This window comes from Odontesthes bonariensis, chromosome 16, assembly GCF_027942865.1.
Source record: "Odontesthes bonariensis isolate fOdoBon6 chromosome 16, fOdoBon6.hap1, whole genome shotgun sequence".
Classification (NCBI taxonomy): Eukaryota; Metazoa; Chordata; class Actinopteri; order Atheriniformes; family Atherinopsidae; genus Odontesthes; species Odontesthes bonariensis.
Window position 1 is genome coordinate 22,214,058 of NC_134521.1, and position 16,176 is coordinate 22,230,233.

The 16,176-nt window shown below is 40.4% G+C and overlaps 1 protein-coding gene across 4 annotated transcripts in view; it reads right to left on the bottom strand.

The window, feature by feature from the left end:
* The window catches only part of dbn1 (drebrin 1), a 132,172-nt gene that overhangs the window by 32,446 nt on the left and 83,550 nt on the right, over nucleotides 1–16,176 (bottom strand). For all 4 annotated transcript variants that reach the window (XM_075486611.1, XM_075486610.1, XM_075486613.1 and 1 more), the window contains exon 2: nucleotides 2,601–2,656. In XM_075486611.1, the coding sequence (XP_075342726.1) occupies nucleotides 2,601–2,656 (56 nt within the window). The remainder of the gene's footprint in view (nucleotides 1–2,600; nucleotides 2,657–16,176) is intronic.

Consider the following 16,176-nt stretch of genomic DNA (forward strand, 5'->3'; position numbering starts at 1 on the left):
CATAACACTTTGTAGTTCTTTTTACTTTCAGCAGAGTCAGACTGCAGCACAGTGCATAAATATGAAGTGGTTTTCTGGGCTGTTAGCTTCATGCCTCAGATTATGATCCTGTCCACATACACTTTTGTACACAACCCAAAACACGACTGCGGTCCATTGGCTCTCATCTGAAGTGGTGGGTAGATACATTTGAGGTTTACGTGCTGAAATATTTGACTCTCTGAGGAAAAGTTGCCTGCATGAAGGAAACCAAGACCACTGCTGGCAGATGGGGTTTACTTGATTTATATTAAAGCCCAGTTATGATTACTACTTATGTTTTTGGCTCTGAACTTGGCAAAACCTTTACAAAAAAAAAATCCTCACCTTATAAATGGATTCATTACTTTTCAGCTGGGATTATCGAGTGTTTTTCTCTGCATATCTCCTGCTGCTAGAACGCTTTAATAGGTTTTTATGGTTGTTGAAGGGCATTGTTGGGCAGAAGTAGCTTTTCATTCTGCACCTCTGCAGCAGCAGTGACAGAGAAACATTTTCTTTGTTCGTTTTTAAAGCAAGGACTTCTGCATTGATGACCAAACTAGAGCCACAGAGTGAAGGGCCATCCACGCCAACAATGGTTAATACAAAAAAAGATGGTTGTAAATGTTCCAGTTCAAGTGGATGGAGTCACACACCCCAACAATGATGACAACCACAATAACAAACAGTATCACACAGAAAACTTTGAGATCAATTTGATGAACAATAAAAAGGAAAGTTAACAATCAAAATACTTATTATTTATTTATTTATAATCATTTATTATCATTCAGATTGTTTATAGTAAAAACAAATCAAATGAAAACCATGTGCTTTGATTTTCTTACCACCTCTTTTATAGAATCTACTTTATGGTGTGTGGTAACACTCTTGGCTTTAACGCTAGCACTGATTAAACTTTCAATTAACATTAAAAAAGGCCAAAAATGACAAATAAAAGAGTGTCCAATTAACTTTGACACACTTCCAAGTGGAATTTGGTGGTGAAAAGGGCCACTGAAGTTTATTCTTTGTGATAATGTATGATCATTTCAAGGATATCACCTACCTGATGTTGACTCAGACTGAAGTGTGAACAAAATTTGTCATCAAAAGCGGAGACAAAGTGTTAGATTCTCCCAACTCCTCTTGTCAAAATCAATATTTGAGCCTCGGTACAGCTCAACAGCACCCCCGTACCATCACAGACGCTGGCTTTTGCACCTTTCTCTGATAACAGCCTGGATGCTCTATCTTATCTTTTTAGAAACAGACGTCAGTTTTTCCCAAAAGCAGCTGAAACATGGACTCATCCGACCACAGAACAAGCTTTCACTGTCTTTCTGTCCATCTGAGATGAGAGTGATATATGGCTTCCTGCTTGTGTAATACAATTTCAGGTTAGATTTCTGGATGCAGCCGTGGACTGTGTTGAGTGCAGTGCTGCCTGAGGGCTCCACGGTCATCCAAGAATGGTTTCTGTCCCTGGCCTTTACACTCCCCAGACTCCCTGAATCTTTTCACAATATTCTGCTCTGTAGATGCTGGAAGACCAAAGTTCTTTATAATCTTACACTGAGAAATATTTCCTTGTTGGAAAGACCTTTGGTGGATGCTCCTTTTATACCCAATCCTGATACCCTCACCTGTCACCGAGTAAAATGCTGATTGGAGAATCTTCCAGAAGAATGTTACTGGTATATTCTATACACTTTTCTGTTTTTCTTTCCCTTTCTTCTAACAGTTTTTAAGTGTGTTGCTGCATCGAATTATTATTGGTTTATTTTTTGCACATTACATGAACTTGGTCAGTGAAGACACTGAACATATGTTCTTTGGACTTGTCTGTTAAATAAAGACTCAAAGCAGTTAAAAAAATTACAGTTTTTGAAAGCTGTTATCATTGCAGCTAGTTGCCTGTAATTTTTTTATCCATAAACTATATTTTATTATTATTTATCATTTAAGAGTTTTTTTCCACATTGCGCATAAAAACAGCCGGATGGAATTTTATGTAATGCAAGTTAGGGCAATACTGCAGAAACTATTTCCTTATATTTACGATCATGACTAACTTAGCTGCAACAATCAGGAAGCCTGTTATCTTCCCTCTGGTGTTTAAGCATTTACTCCATATGTACATTTGCTAATTCATGTGTAGCCATTCACACATAGCATACCAAGATGCAATGACAACATTACAGTCTGGAGGAAGACACAGCATCTGTCTGTGTGTGTGTGTTAATCAACTATACTGGAGAATCATTAATCTGTAATGATCGTTTGGTGCATCATTAACGGCAGTGATGACGAGTCCGCCTCTGACGGCTCTGCAACAATCAGCAGAAGAAGAACATGATCGCTTTTATCCCCTAAGCGGCAGCAGAACCTGCAGCGCTCATCAGATTTACGATCACAACCAACTCTGATGACGCCGAAACACCCGCAGGCAGCGCATTTTCATTACGAAATGAAAATTCTAATATATTCCACCTGAGGGAGTCACAGCAGAGACGAAATGATCGGAGTGAATGTTTTTTTTTTACCTGGGGGGAAATAAAAGTGAGGGAAACACCTACCTCCAGATGATGCCAGTGTCAAGTCATTACTGTCATCCTCATATGTGTACAAGGCCCTGTGGAAAACACAGAGAAGAGTTTGTTAATTACACAAAGTTTCTTCATTAGTAACAATACAGCTTGAAAAAATCATGTGAGGTAATCAGCTGGAGGGAGTCCAGTCAACACAAGAGGGACGGACCTCATCAGGATCCCTGCTGCATCCCGTCAAGATGTGTGTGGGCGTGTGTACTGGAGTTAAGCAGATTATTCGGTTTGATCGATCAATCAAACCGAATAATCCGCTTGGATTAGAAAAGCACCAACACTTTCAGTGCACTAATCCTAAAAACGCCCAAACAAGCAGATAAAGGGCGGAAATGTTTTGACATGTTTGACCCCCTCAGCGTCAACCTGACAAGCACAGCCTTTGAAGAAAACGCCAAATGTCCTCACATTTAGTTGTAAGAGAGCGAACTGTGCACAACAAAACATCGGGCACTCTCACAAACACAGCAGCAGCGAATGAAACACACACCTCCTCGTGTATCCATCACACCTCTGACCTGAGGTCAAATGCTATAGACTGAGATTACAGTTTAGCCTATATGTCCAGATTGAAACTGTTGCAACTTCCCAAGTGGAATATCCATAAATCTGCAGATCTAAATGAACTTGCTCCAACAACGCAACAAAGTTGAAGCTTTGACGCTTTCAGAGATGTCATAGTTTTTACCATGAAGCTCCATCCCATTGGGATGCACAATGTATGGACTTTGTATTGACGATACTGTCCAAAAATCCCAAACTGCCCCTCATTTTTTCCTTTATATATCACATGGAAACAGGAATCAGGTGCACTGATTTATTGAAACACGGTCAAACATAAATATAAGTAGAGTATAAAAGACAAAAACAGAGTTTGTATAATTCTAAGGAGATTGAAAGTCACTATTTGGTCTGAGCACCTTTATTCTTCAACACAGCTTAGACAAGCTTTCTGTCGTTTCTTTAAGTCATCTTCAGGAATAGTTCTCCAAGCTTCTTAAGGACGTCCCTTTCAGATACTGTTTTACTGCTGTAGATACAATATTCTTGAAGTTATAAATAGCTGATCTTATCAACTTCATGGACAATTAAAACCAAACACATCTGACTTTGCTACAGACTCGCTGATTGAATACATTTTCTTCACTCTCTTTATTGCCTTTGCTATTACAGACCGCATCCTGTGATTTTGCAAAGTTTAAATTACCAACTATATGTGAGAATTACCAGAAATCACAAGGAATAATTCACTTAATACATTCTTTTGAAATGTGCAGCTGAAAAAAATTCAAACAAGGCAGCACTGATATTTGTTTTTCAACCACCTCAGATGAGAGCCAATGGACCGCAGTCGTGTTTTGGGTTGTGTACAAAAGTGTGTGTGGCCAGGATCTTAATCTGAGCTGGAGCAGGAAATAAAAATCAAAAGGTATTTGTTGTGTTATAACTTCACATCTAAAATCCAGCAGAAGGGGGCAGCGACTGAATATTGAATGTAGGCTGGGATTGAGGTTAGAGAAATTGCCTTTTAATCTATCAGGTTTTAAAATGTACAGTCAAACCTGGAAAGCAGTGCATTATAGATTATTAAAGATTACTATCATCGAAAAACTGACTATAAACTTTCAATCATTTTTTAAAGTACAGGTGTTTAACAGTTACTGACACCTAGGGGTGAAAGTGGAGACAGCGACATTCTCAAATACTGCGTACCTACTGCGTAACAACGAACTGCATCTATATCAGCAGACTAAAACAAGCACCTTTAATGTCACTCAGAAGACTTTTTTTTCCATCAAATTTTCCAAAAAACTGTAATTTTTTTTCTCATGTACATCAGTCTCAAATTGTTTTGCTGTTTACGCCGCGCTGTCAGCTCGCCCGTCACTTTGCACGATTGCACTTATGTGTATGAAAGGTGCTATATAAGTAAAGTTTGATTTGTAGATGGAGTTATGCCTCTTTATGGTATTACACTATGTGTTGTGTGTGTGTGTTGGTTTGTGTGTGTGCATGGTGGGGATTACCAGCCAGGCTCAGCCCACATGACCACACACTTTTTCAGCCCGAAGGCTTTCGTTCAGCTACTGTCCGACTTCATGCTGACCTCAGCTCGCCTCCCTCCTTCCTGTGTGTTCTTGCAGAGTCATTCTACATCCTTTTCTCTCTGTGATCACCCTGTGTAGTCGTAACATCAGCAAAAACCCCTCCGCTCACCTTTTCACCTCGTCCTCACTTCTTTGTTTCCTTTGGGGTTAATCAAGTGGGTATTCATAATTCCGTCGTAAAAATCACCCAGTACGTTCACCAGAAAATGTGTTTCCATTTACAATTGGTCAGGATACTGAGCCACATAAAGCCGGACACAAGGAACATAGCCAGAGGAAGATAACCGATCATTAGTCATGACACCAGTTCCTGGTTCTCCAGGCCTTGGGGAGACAGCTGAAGATGAGATATTCATCAATTCATCCATTTTCTTCTGCTTATCCAAGGTCAGGTCGAAGAGGCCTGGGATATCCTGAGGCTATTCCCAGGCCAGAGGGTGTATATATATAATCCTTCCACTGACAATTGACCATGTCCATTTTCAGGCTTATCCCAGAAACCCAGTGAGGGAAACTAATTTCAGCTGCTTGTATATGCAATCTTTTGGTCGCTAGCCTAATCTTATAACCAGAGGTGAAGGTTGGAATCTAGAGGAACCCAAAAAATACCCCTATTCACCATAATGGACCAGAGCAATGCCCTCATTACTGCTGACGAAACCCCCATCTCTCTGTCCATCTCTCGCTCCATCCAATCATCACTCATGACCAAGATCCCGAGATACTTGAATTCAATATTATACGAAATCAAAGTATGTCGTATAACGAGTCTATGCTGCCTATATTTGATCTTGTACTTTTTCGTTTAAGTGTGAGTTAATGGAAATGATGACTGTGCTAAATCAACCTCACATAGACGCTTTAATCACTGTTTGCTTTAATCACATGGAGATGCCATGAGAGTAGTTATTTGCAAATTGCACATTTCCTCTGAGCATCAAAGCTTCTTTTAGATTGCTTGGGTTGTTACATCTTAAAACTTTTCATGTTTTCATTCTCCTCGGACAGCAGAGCGAGCAGCTATTTTCAGTAAAATTAGCCCACCATGCTGCAAACATCAGGAAACCAAAAGAGGCTGCCAAAAAGGCAAATATTTTTCTGAAAGTGTTTGTGGAAACAAAATTTAATTTTCATACAGATTCAGTCACAAAAGCCACTAGGAATGGATGCAAATGTTGCTCGATGTCTGCTTAATGTACTGAGAAGTTATTTCAAAATTCTTGTTACTTGCTAATTGTTCCATACACCTGCATTCTGCAGTGATTAACTCCTGCAACTGAAAATTGAACTGAAAATGAGAAGCAGGGTGCATCGTGCACAGATCGCCAGTCCATCACAGGGCTAAAACAGAAAAACAAGACAGACAACCATCCACGCTCACACTCACTCCTAGGGTCAATTTAGTAATCAATTCACCTGACATGCATGTTTTTGGGTGGTGGGAGGAAGCCAGAGTACCCAGAAGAACCCACGCATACACGGGGAGAACATGCAAACTCAAATCAGGAACTCTTGCTGTGAGACGATGGTGCTAGCCACCACACCACCGTGCAGCCCTGCATCACAATATGAAATACAGAAAGTTGATGGATGAATGAATGGGCGGCGTTATGGCCGCCCATTCATACTCCAGAGGGCGGGAGTCAGGTAAGCTCTGAGCTACGTCACGGGTTGAGTCATTGGGAGTGGCTGAAGTGGCGTGTCAGTCAAGATGACAGACAGATTCTTCATCCAATCACATGCACGAGTTTTAGAAAAAATAGCCCCATTTGAAATCATGTCGGTTGTGGGCTCGTCCCAGATGGTATGCGAATACCAGAGGGCGGGAGTCAGGTAAGGAAGAATCCCCCAGGATCCAAAACAACTACACTAACCCCTGGTGGCTTGTTGCAGTATAGGTCCTAAGCCCTGCCCCACAAGGTTACAAAACATCTCACCAATGCTGACTGGTTGAAAGGTATCTTGAGCCGATTAAAGCCGTGAGGGGCCAACAACAACAGATTTAATGCGAAAGTGGACGAGGAGCCAAAAACAATAAATGGCAAAGAAACTCAGACAATCTTCATTATTTAACACTCCATCACAAAACAGAGCTTCATCCACTTTGACTACTGTCTTTTTCACAGCAGAGCAAAGCTACAGGGATTAACAACATCACAACAACTAAGAGCAGCCCACAGCTCACACTGTTCCACATATTTATGCCCCCCCCAAAAGAAAAAAAAAAAAATAAATAAATGTGGCAGCAAAAGATATGCCAGATCTTCATAAAAAGGCAAAATCTTAGTGGTTAAGTAGTTTAACCCCCCGGTGGCAGGTTACAGTATTGTCATAAACCCCACCAAATTGAGATTACAGCTGATCACACAATAAAGTAACATATATTATTTAACTTTTATTGTGCACTACAGTATAACAAAAAAAAACTAAACTCCCACAGGCAGAAACCATGAGGTTGAATATAGGAAATTAAGAGATGACAGATAATAAAGACAATAGGCTTGGGAAAAAAGAGGATAAGAAAAAAAAAGGAGGGAGTGTTAAAGATCGAGGCAGAGATGGAGAATAAGTGAGTCTGACTCTATAAATAATTCTCTTAAAAGCATACAGCTGTTTATTATTCATATAAAGTACTCGTGACCTAGAAACAGCTCTCTGTGTGTTTGTGAGCACAGCTGAGGGAGGAGGAAGATGAGAGGAAAGAAGAGGAAAAAGAGAGGGCGGGGTGGTGATGGGATAGGATGAGGGGGACAAGAAAAGAGAAGAAAAGTGGAGAAAATGTCAAGGAGGAAGTAAAAGAAGAGAAAAGAGAGGAAGAGCAGACAGATGGCAGGAGGATGAAAGATGAGATGAATGACTAAAGACTGAAGAGGTCTCAGTAAATCAACTAATCAAATTCAATCCAGAACATCTTCATCAGTGAGGTGTCTCAGTCTCCGTGAGTACAATCAGGACAAATCTCAGACGGAGTGTCGCACATTTCATTTCTTCTTTAAATGAGAATGTGAAGGACAGCTTGCCCTTGCCTTATTTTATAACAACGAACAAGTGGATAAAAGACAAGTTTCCACAATGTGGTCAGCCAGTACAAGGAGTTCAACAATGTTTGTGTTTACGTGTCAAAACACAAGTAACATTTTACACTAGTCCTTTTAGTAAAAAGGGGCTCCAGAGTGTATTCTGATCTGACCTTGTTGGCCTGTCACTTTGATTTGATGAGATGATGTCATGGTTATGGTTTAGTTGGCTTCAAGCAAAGGAAAACTTGAAAAAACATCTTGGTAAAAATCGTAACTACTTTTCCTTGTCATCAAACATGATTATGGTCATCATGGGTTAGCCCACAATCAGAACGAGCACAGCAGGGAAACTGGTTTAAAACGAGCACCGAGTCTTTGCTGGTTTAGATCGAAGAACAGCTTCTGACAGTTAGAGTTAGAGGAAAGACTACAGTGACAAACCAGAGGAGCTGCAACTTTCTGACCACGATATTTAAAAAGCAGGGGACAGTATAGTGTTGAGTCGGCTTATTTCCAAAAGAATGATAATTAAAACTGCTTCAATGAGAGCTTGAAGTCAAAGTGGCAGAAGAAGAATATGAGCTTACTCCTTGAAGACATTAAGTCTCATTCACAAGCACAGTTTAACACTTTGACAAGAAGATGAATTTTACCATCGCCTGCCAGCATTTAAAGACCTTACTGAAAAATAGCTCAAGTAAAGGCCATTTTTACAGCTTCCCTGTACCGTGATCCTCTGCAGAAAAATCTAAATATACAAAAGAGAGCTTCAAACACCTCACAACCACTGGTGGAACAATCTTAAACAGAAGTCACTTTTTCTTTCAAAGTTGCACCAAACCATTCGTAGACGTTTGCCCGGCCCCTGTGGTCCAGTAGAGGGTGCCTTACTATCAGCTTGACTTAATACACACCCTGGGAACCTGAGAAGATTATTTTGGATTTTACACGTCTATTGGTGGTATTGTTCTGAGCAAAGATAAGGCCAGCAGTCTAACCATGCAACCACAACAAATCAGCAGACTCTGATGACAGTTACAAAAGAGCTGAGTGGAAGCAGGATGACGTGGAAGCTGATGCTTTCTACAGTGCCGCATTTGAATATACTAGAAGAGTTGCAGGTTTATTTTACAAATTCATGAACGGAATTTGAAAAAAAATTTAAAAAACAGTCCTGGTTTATGGTGACATCTTGATGTGGATCTGTGGGGGAAAGTAAGCTGTTTGTTAGAAGGTTGAAGCAGCCTCAGCACCAGTCCACCCGGTTCATGTTGTATTTTAGGTTCTACAGTGTTGAAACATAAAACTTCCTCATTTGTTCCACAGTATCACAAAGTAATGATAGAATTATATCTGAACACTTTGCCGTGGAAATTAAACAGATCTGCAAAGCAGCCAAAAAGACAATGAAAACGCTCCTTTCAGAGAGAAATGTTTCCTTTAGTGATGAAGTTTCAGGTAAAACCGATAATTCCCTCAGAGACAGGTGATGGAACTGGTTTTTTCCACATTTTCATGGATCTTCAGAAAGTCTTGCTTCTACGCTGCCTGCGCTGCACGTCAGATGGTTTGGTGCACATATGTCCAATGAAAACATTGTCAACTTTAACTTTGAACAGATCAAATTCATGATTTCTTGCTCATTTTCAAAGCTGATATAAACTGTAAAGAAAAAGTGATAAAACCCACAGGCTTTAAATACAAACACAGGTAAAAATGTATGCAAATCACCAACAGCAGCCTTCACTGGATGTTGACCTAAACGAGCACCTATGCAACACACTGTGCAGTATAGAGACTAACTAAATGAATATGTGTGTGTGCGCGTGTGTTTGCATGTGCCCACGCTGCCTTTGATGTGCAGAAGAATCACTGTAGTGATGTGAACTGGAGGCGGTGTTACAGCTTTTCTTTGATCTGCTCTTCGCTGTGGGCTGGTGGCTGTTTGGTAAACTCAACATTATTCTGGTCACTCAACAACATTTGAGGTGCGTTGCTCCGTTCAAGTTAAAGATGAACAGATCTTTTGCCATGAAATAGTAACATTTCACATGTTTTTCTTTGTTCTGTTATTAATAAAATCTTTGCTCATGAGGTTTGCGAACCATTTCTTTCAGTTTTTATTTGCGTTTCAGACAGCGTCCCAACTTTTTTGGAATTGGGGTAATAATTAAACAAGGCTGTTACAGACTGAGCTTGTGGATTTTTCATGTGTCATGGTCCATGTCATTTTTGTGTATTAGTTTTCAGGCCTCAGTGTTTGGATTCTTGTTTCTTGTCATTACCCCCAGTTGTCCTCAGTCTCCTTGGTCTTTTCCCCGGGCCTCTTTCACATCTGTCTCTTCTCGATCAGTCACAGCTGCAGTCACTCTCTCATCAGTTTTCCACAGTATATATTCTCCTTTGCTTATCTCAGCCTTGTCAGATCCACACCGTTAATCTCATTTTTGATCGTCTCTGTAGGTCTGTCCCTCGCTTTTCAGTATTCTCCTTTGGTTTCTCTGTAATTTCAATCTTTTGTTTTCCTTGTTTAGTTCATGGTTTCCCGGTTCTGCTGCTCATTTAGTGGCTTTCAAATAAAGACCTCAGTTCAATCATCCATCACCCTCCGGACTGCTGCTTCCTGCATTTGGATCCTGCATAACCTTCCACCAGCAGCAACGGTAACAGTTTCAGGCGGAAGTTGTGAGGCACAGTCTAGGCTTAAAGAAGACGTACAAGCATAAAGAAAAGCCCAGAGCAAATTCATGATTTGGATTTTCCTCTCACACATGCAGTGCTTAGCGTTTATCTGAATGAACACCCTGCAGCTGCTCTGAAACAAATCTCAATTAAACCCGCTAACATTTACAGATTGCTTTCAGAAAAAACTGCTGCAGTCACATTAACCGACACCGAAATGTTGGTTCTTAATTTGGCAAATGAGCTGTTCTTATACTTTAAAAAAAACATGATAAAAGAATGCAGATCATTTCGTTGACAGGAACAGGACTGCTCAAGAAGAAACGATCTGTAACGACCAGGTGAAGTTTGAAAGATAACACAAACTGTGTTATTTCGTCCGACAGTCGGGGGAAACTGATGCTCAACAAAGAGGTTGCCAAGAAAAATCAACCCCACCCCCCCCAAAACACTCCACTGCAGGGAGTGTCACCATGGCAACAGGGCAGCATCCCCCATCGTTATCTCTGAAACAGCAGTAAGAGTGACCTGAGGGAGGACGCAAAGAGGAGAGCCGGATGGTGAAACAGACACACACACACACACACACACACACACACACACACACACCTGTGCATCAGTGACTTCAGAGGACACCTGAACTATAACCCTGACATTAAGCCACGTCTTCACCTCAAGACCTACTGATTTCCAATGAGGAGATTTTCTTTTTGTCCTCATGTGACAGAATTAGGTCTCCACATCATGAGTAATCCCCACACACACACACACACACACACACACACACACACACACACACAAGGTGAACAGTGTGTGTTGTTCTGATGTGATTGGACTCATTGATTGGTTCCCTTCATCTGCAGACTGTCCTTCACACAGAGCAGCCACACGTGTTGTGTAATCTTTCACAACGCAAACACAGATTCTGGTAAAATAAACGGCAGATTTTACAGAATCTCATCAGACAGGAAGTGTGGAGGCACAGATTGTGGTTCACTTCTGCACCACCGGGTCAGATTTCACTTTATTTTGAATAATTAAAGAGAAGTGATCTGATGCTGTAACTGCAGATGGCGCTGTTGACGCTGAGTAGCAGAAAGACAGGTCACGCCTCTATCATAAATTAATTATTGTATTAGAGCAACAATTCAGAACACTTTTTTTCACTTAAATTCTGCAAAAGCAGCAAAAGTTATAGATAAACATCTTAACACCTCTTTTAAAACCTTTTTTATTTTGTTGCACTGATTAAGAGCTGTATGGGACAAAATTTAAATTTTAAACAGTACTGTGCTAAAGTAGCCTCTCGTTTCTTTATCTACTGCCAGGAAAATGAGAAATCCATGCAGGCATTTACTGAAATATGCAAAAATAATTGCAGATACAGTCTATGAGACAAAAACAGAATGTCCTTCAAGAAGCCAGGAGCACTATATCTGAAGACTGTACTGAATTTATAAGTTGTACCTGTAAGATTAGGCTTGAAACTTTCCTTTTTGATAAAGTTTATAGTTAGGAATTGCTCAGGTGACTCTGAAACATCCCATAGTTATGCTGCTATAGGCCTAGACTGCTGGGGGAGCTCCCATGATGCACCTGTCCTCACTCTGCTCTCTTTACTCTTCATGTATATATGACATTATTGTTGTCATTAACTTGTGTTTCTCTTTCTCAGCAGGTACTCCTGGCCTGGTGTTACTGTGCTTGTCGTCCCCTCTTTCCTGTCCTCTCAGCCCCCAGCTCGTTGAGGCAGATGGCCGCCCTTCCTGGTTCTGTGGAGGTTTCTTCCTGTTAAGAGTTTTTTCTTCCCACAGTCACCTTGTGCACGCTCTGTTTTCTTAGTTAGGCAACTTTTTTTTAAAATGAGCTTTGTATAAAGAAATTTGAAATGTGATGAATTCAATTTGATTGGATTATGATTGTATATATGATGAAAATTAACTGGCAACAGGTTGTGTATTTCGTGTGGATATTATCCTTATTTCCATTAATGTAATTAATACATTAGGTTCAAAATGATTGATTTTTGGTTTAAAATGACAGTCCATTCTGGATCAATGTTTCGATAAATCCGTCATTGAAAATATGTCAATCAACATTGTATCCTGGTTATATTTTGATGATTGAAAGCATTTAATCACCACCGTCTCAATACGCAGAACAAACCAACATGTTAGAATCACATTAACACAGTTGGCTTTGCTTTTTCATCCCATGAGCAGCATTCAGCTGTTGTAAATTCTGAATAATAACATGCAAAAAAGATTAGCCAAAAAAAAAAGATGAGTGGAGGCATGTGCATCGTCTCATGATGACAAAGCTTCAGAAAAGGATGGAACCAGTGATTTTTATTACATAAGCCACTTTAAAAGTCCCAGTAAATTCTGTTCATTACATCAGTTTTACATTTCTTACACTAGAGTGACTTGAAAATTGGCCTGGTTTATTCATTTGTGAGAGAGCATCACCACTGGGTGCAGAACAAAGCGACAAAGCAGCCAAAGACAGTTCAAAAGTTCAAATCCCCAAAAGGCTCCAGACTGGTGGCTCGAAACAGAGAGCATCCACCGCTCGCAGGGTCACCACAAGGCTGATGTTATGAAAGCTGCCAGAAAGCTCTCAGCCGCTTCGAGCTGCTGTCAGTTCTCCTCCCAACTCCCGAAGACAAAGCGCCAGAGAGAGGCTGACTGCAGAGGAGTCATTTAGAGAAGTCGAGTCAGCACCCAGAGAAGACAGGATGTGCAGTATGTGACACGTCATGAGGTTACAGCAGCCATCTCCCTGCTGCAATGCTTTTATTTTATGTGAAGCACTTTGAACTGTTTGTACATGAAATGTGCTATACAAATAAATTTGATTTGATTTGATCTAATTTTTCAGGAAAACAATGAAAAAAGATGTCCGATATGCACATCCACGTTGCGATCAGATCAAAGTTCTGCACAGAAATCTATGTCTATGTCATACCATCTACTGTATGTCCATAAAAGCATATTGCCTTTTGCCTCTTATTTGTATGATTTCAGAAGTGAAACACACTTTGTTCCCTGAGATAAACCCAACATTCATCCGCATTCCTCTTATTTTTTCACGGGAAAGAAAAGGAAACTAAGCAGGAGCTCTGTAGGGGCGGATAAAGTATTCCTACAGCGGCTGTTATTCTTGTGGTCAAATATCCTATCGTGATTTGTCGAGCCTGAAACCTACACGTTGACTTAATGTGTAAAAAATGAGGCAGACAAAAAGAACGGTGCTGTCAGTCTGAGAATGCTGTAATATACCCACTGACCTGATGAGTAAAAGAAGCAGGGAGAACAGGATAAATGATGTGTAGATGTGATAAACCATCACAAGGCTGCGATGCTCTTCAAGACGCCTCCAAATAAAAGCGAAGAAAGTGCACATTAAACTGCAGACTGCTAATGGAGCACACATTGTGCAGTGTGTGACTCCACTTGTCATAAACCCAGAGGTGTAGGTGGAGCAGCTCACCTCTCTCTGAAGGTAAATGCAGCTTTGAAGCTTTCCCATTTCAGAGAAGTATTGCCCACACACTGACACAAGAAGCTCTTAAGATACAAAGAGAATTGGTTTATTATGTGAACAAAAGGTCACGCAGTATGATAGGATATAAAAAGAGAAAGAGCAGTGGCCAATCAGGACAAGATGAAAGCAAATTTTCTACATTTTTAAAATCTCTGTGGAGTGTAAAGTTCCTAAAGCGTTGCTAGTTTACAATGAGAAAGTTTGATCTAAATCATACTGTGGTGAATTAACAACATACCTAAGCAATACATGTTTTTGGTTTTCTGGGTATTATGAGCTCCATTTGACCTACGAAGAAATAACAACATCAGCTTTAGTAGTGTAACAAAACCTGAGTACCGAATCTTTGGAAAGGACAGATTACATGTTGAACAGGTACACAAGTATAAGCTAGTGTAAGCCGGCCTAGGTTAGAGGTGTTCTCTGAAAAAGATGGCATCCATTGAGGTAGCGTTACAGAATAATGCATCTTAGTCCTGATGATATTTTAAACCAAACCAAATTATGTTATTTCCTAAACCCAACCAAGCAGTGACAAAAGTGTGTTACTAAAGTTCTATCTTGCTGAAAGTTGCTGAATGTATGCAACTCAGAAGTTGTCGTCCCACAGCTAAAAGCTCTGCACATAATCACACCATCCACTCCTCCTCTTTCTTCCTGAAGAGGAATTGGTGGCTTGTTAAAGGTAACACTTGTGAACTGCTGGTTCCAATGCGGAAACACTCATATGAGTCATAGATCCGTCCTGACGCTTGTAGGGGTGGTAGTTTAGGAGAAGTCCCTAAGTAGGTTATTTTTAAAGGTATGGTCAAAAGACCTACTTGGTCATTTTGATTGGAGGGCTTGTCAGTGTTTCAGCTGCGAAATACTTTCACCGACACATTTTCACACCTAACTTAAGCTTTAACACTCAATCAGTGCAGAATATGTTCTAAAAAACAAAAGAGTAGCTTGAACAAGAGTCTGCTTCACTTTAGACCTGCATTAAAATATAATGAGGAAAAGATGGATTCCTCATTAATGGATCCCCTTGAGTATAACATCCCTGTGGTGCAGGGGGGGTGAGAATGATTTATGTTATTTGCAGGTTGAGATGAGGAAGGGAACCAGACTCAAAGCAGCTTCAGTTAAAATTGGCTTGCATCTAAAATAAAAAATACCAGAGCAAATGAAGCCATTTTTATCAGTTCTGGGCTTTAAAATATCATCTTTTTTAAAATTATATCCTTGGTTGTGGTTCATTTTCTATATCCTGGAGATTACAGATTCGCAGACTGAAGTAAAATACAGAAAAGTGAAAAAAATACAACAGAAGATGCCTGGGGTTTCGTATCAGTCATGAGAAATACGCCACAAACCCACCAAAATATTTCTCAAATTGAGAATGATTATCAAATATACACTGCAAACATCCCTTTCCATTCTTTTCTTTGCTGTCCACAGACACAAACTGGGTCTGGAGGAGGTTATACAGCAGTCACATCTTACACTGAATCTATGTTGACACGCACATGCCTTTAACCAGCAGCGAGAGGAGGCAGCCTGGTGATTCAGAGGATAGATTTTGGCAAATCTATATCCCACTGTGAAAACAGATGTGGCCTAAATACTAAAACAGGCTTCCTAAACAGAAATACTGCACATTGTCCAGGAGGAATTTTTATCCTTTCCAGTCATAACAGAGTATTTCTGTGTTAGAAACAGATCCTAGTGTCTCTGTGCGAGCCTGAAACGCTTTGTGTTCCACGTGACGAAACAGGATCCCTCAGCAGAGGCACGAAACATGAGAATTTTTCTTCTGCGTGATCTCGTTTTGCTCCCAGAGCCGAAGCTTCCAGCCACACATCAGCACAAATCCTGCGTGCTTGTGGTTAATAATGGATTCACCAGATGGAAAATTATCTTGCCAAAACCAGAAGCTGCTGAGGCGGTGAAATCACACAGGGAACATTTTCCACTCATCCTCAACAATTTGGTGAGCGCAGTCTCACCGCTCAGTGTCTGGCAGCAGCCTCTTTGTGGTGCTGAGACCGGAGCCTTGTATTTAGCTTAAGAATCCTGCGAGATCAGCAGTTATTTTCTGTTATTTGACTGAACTGAGACAGCCTGAAAAAAAAACTGTGAGGAGATACAGACAATACGTGTGCTGATCTGTCATTATGAGTAAAAATCATGATTTCCGATGATATCGAT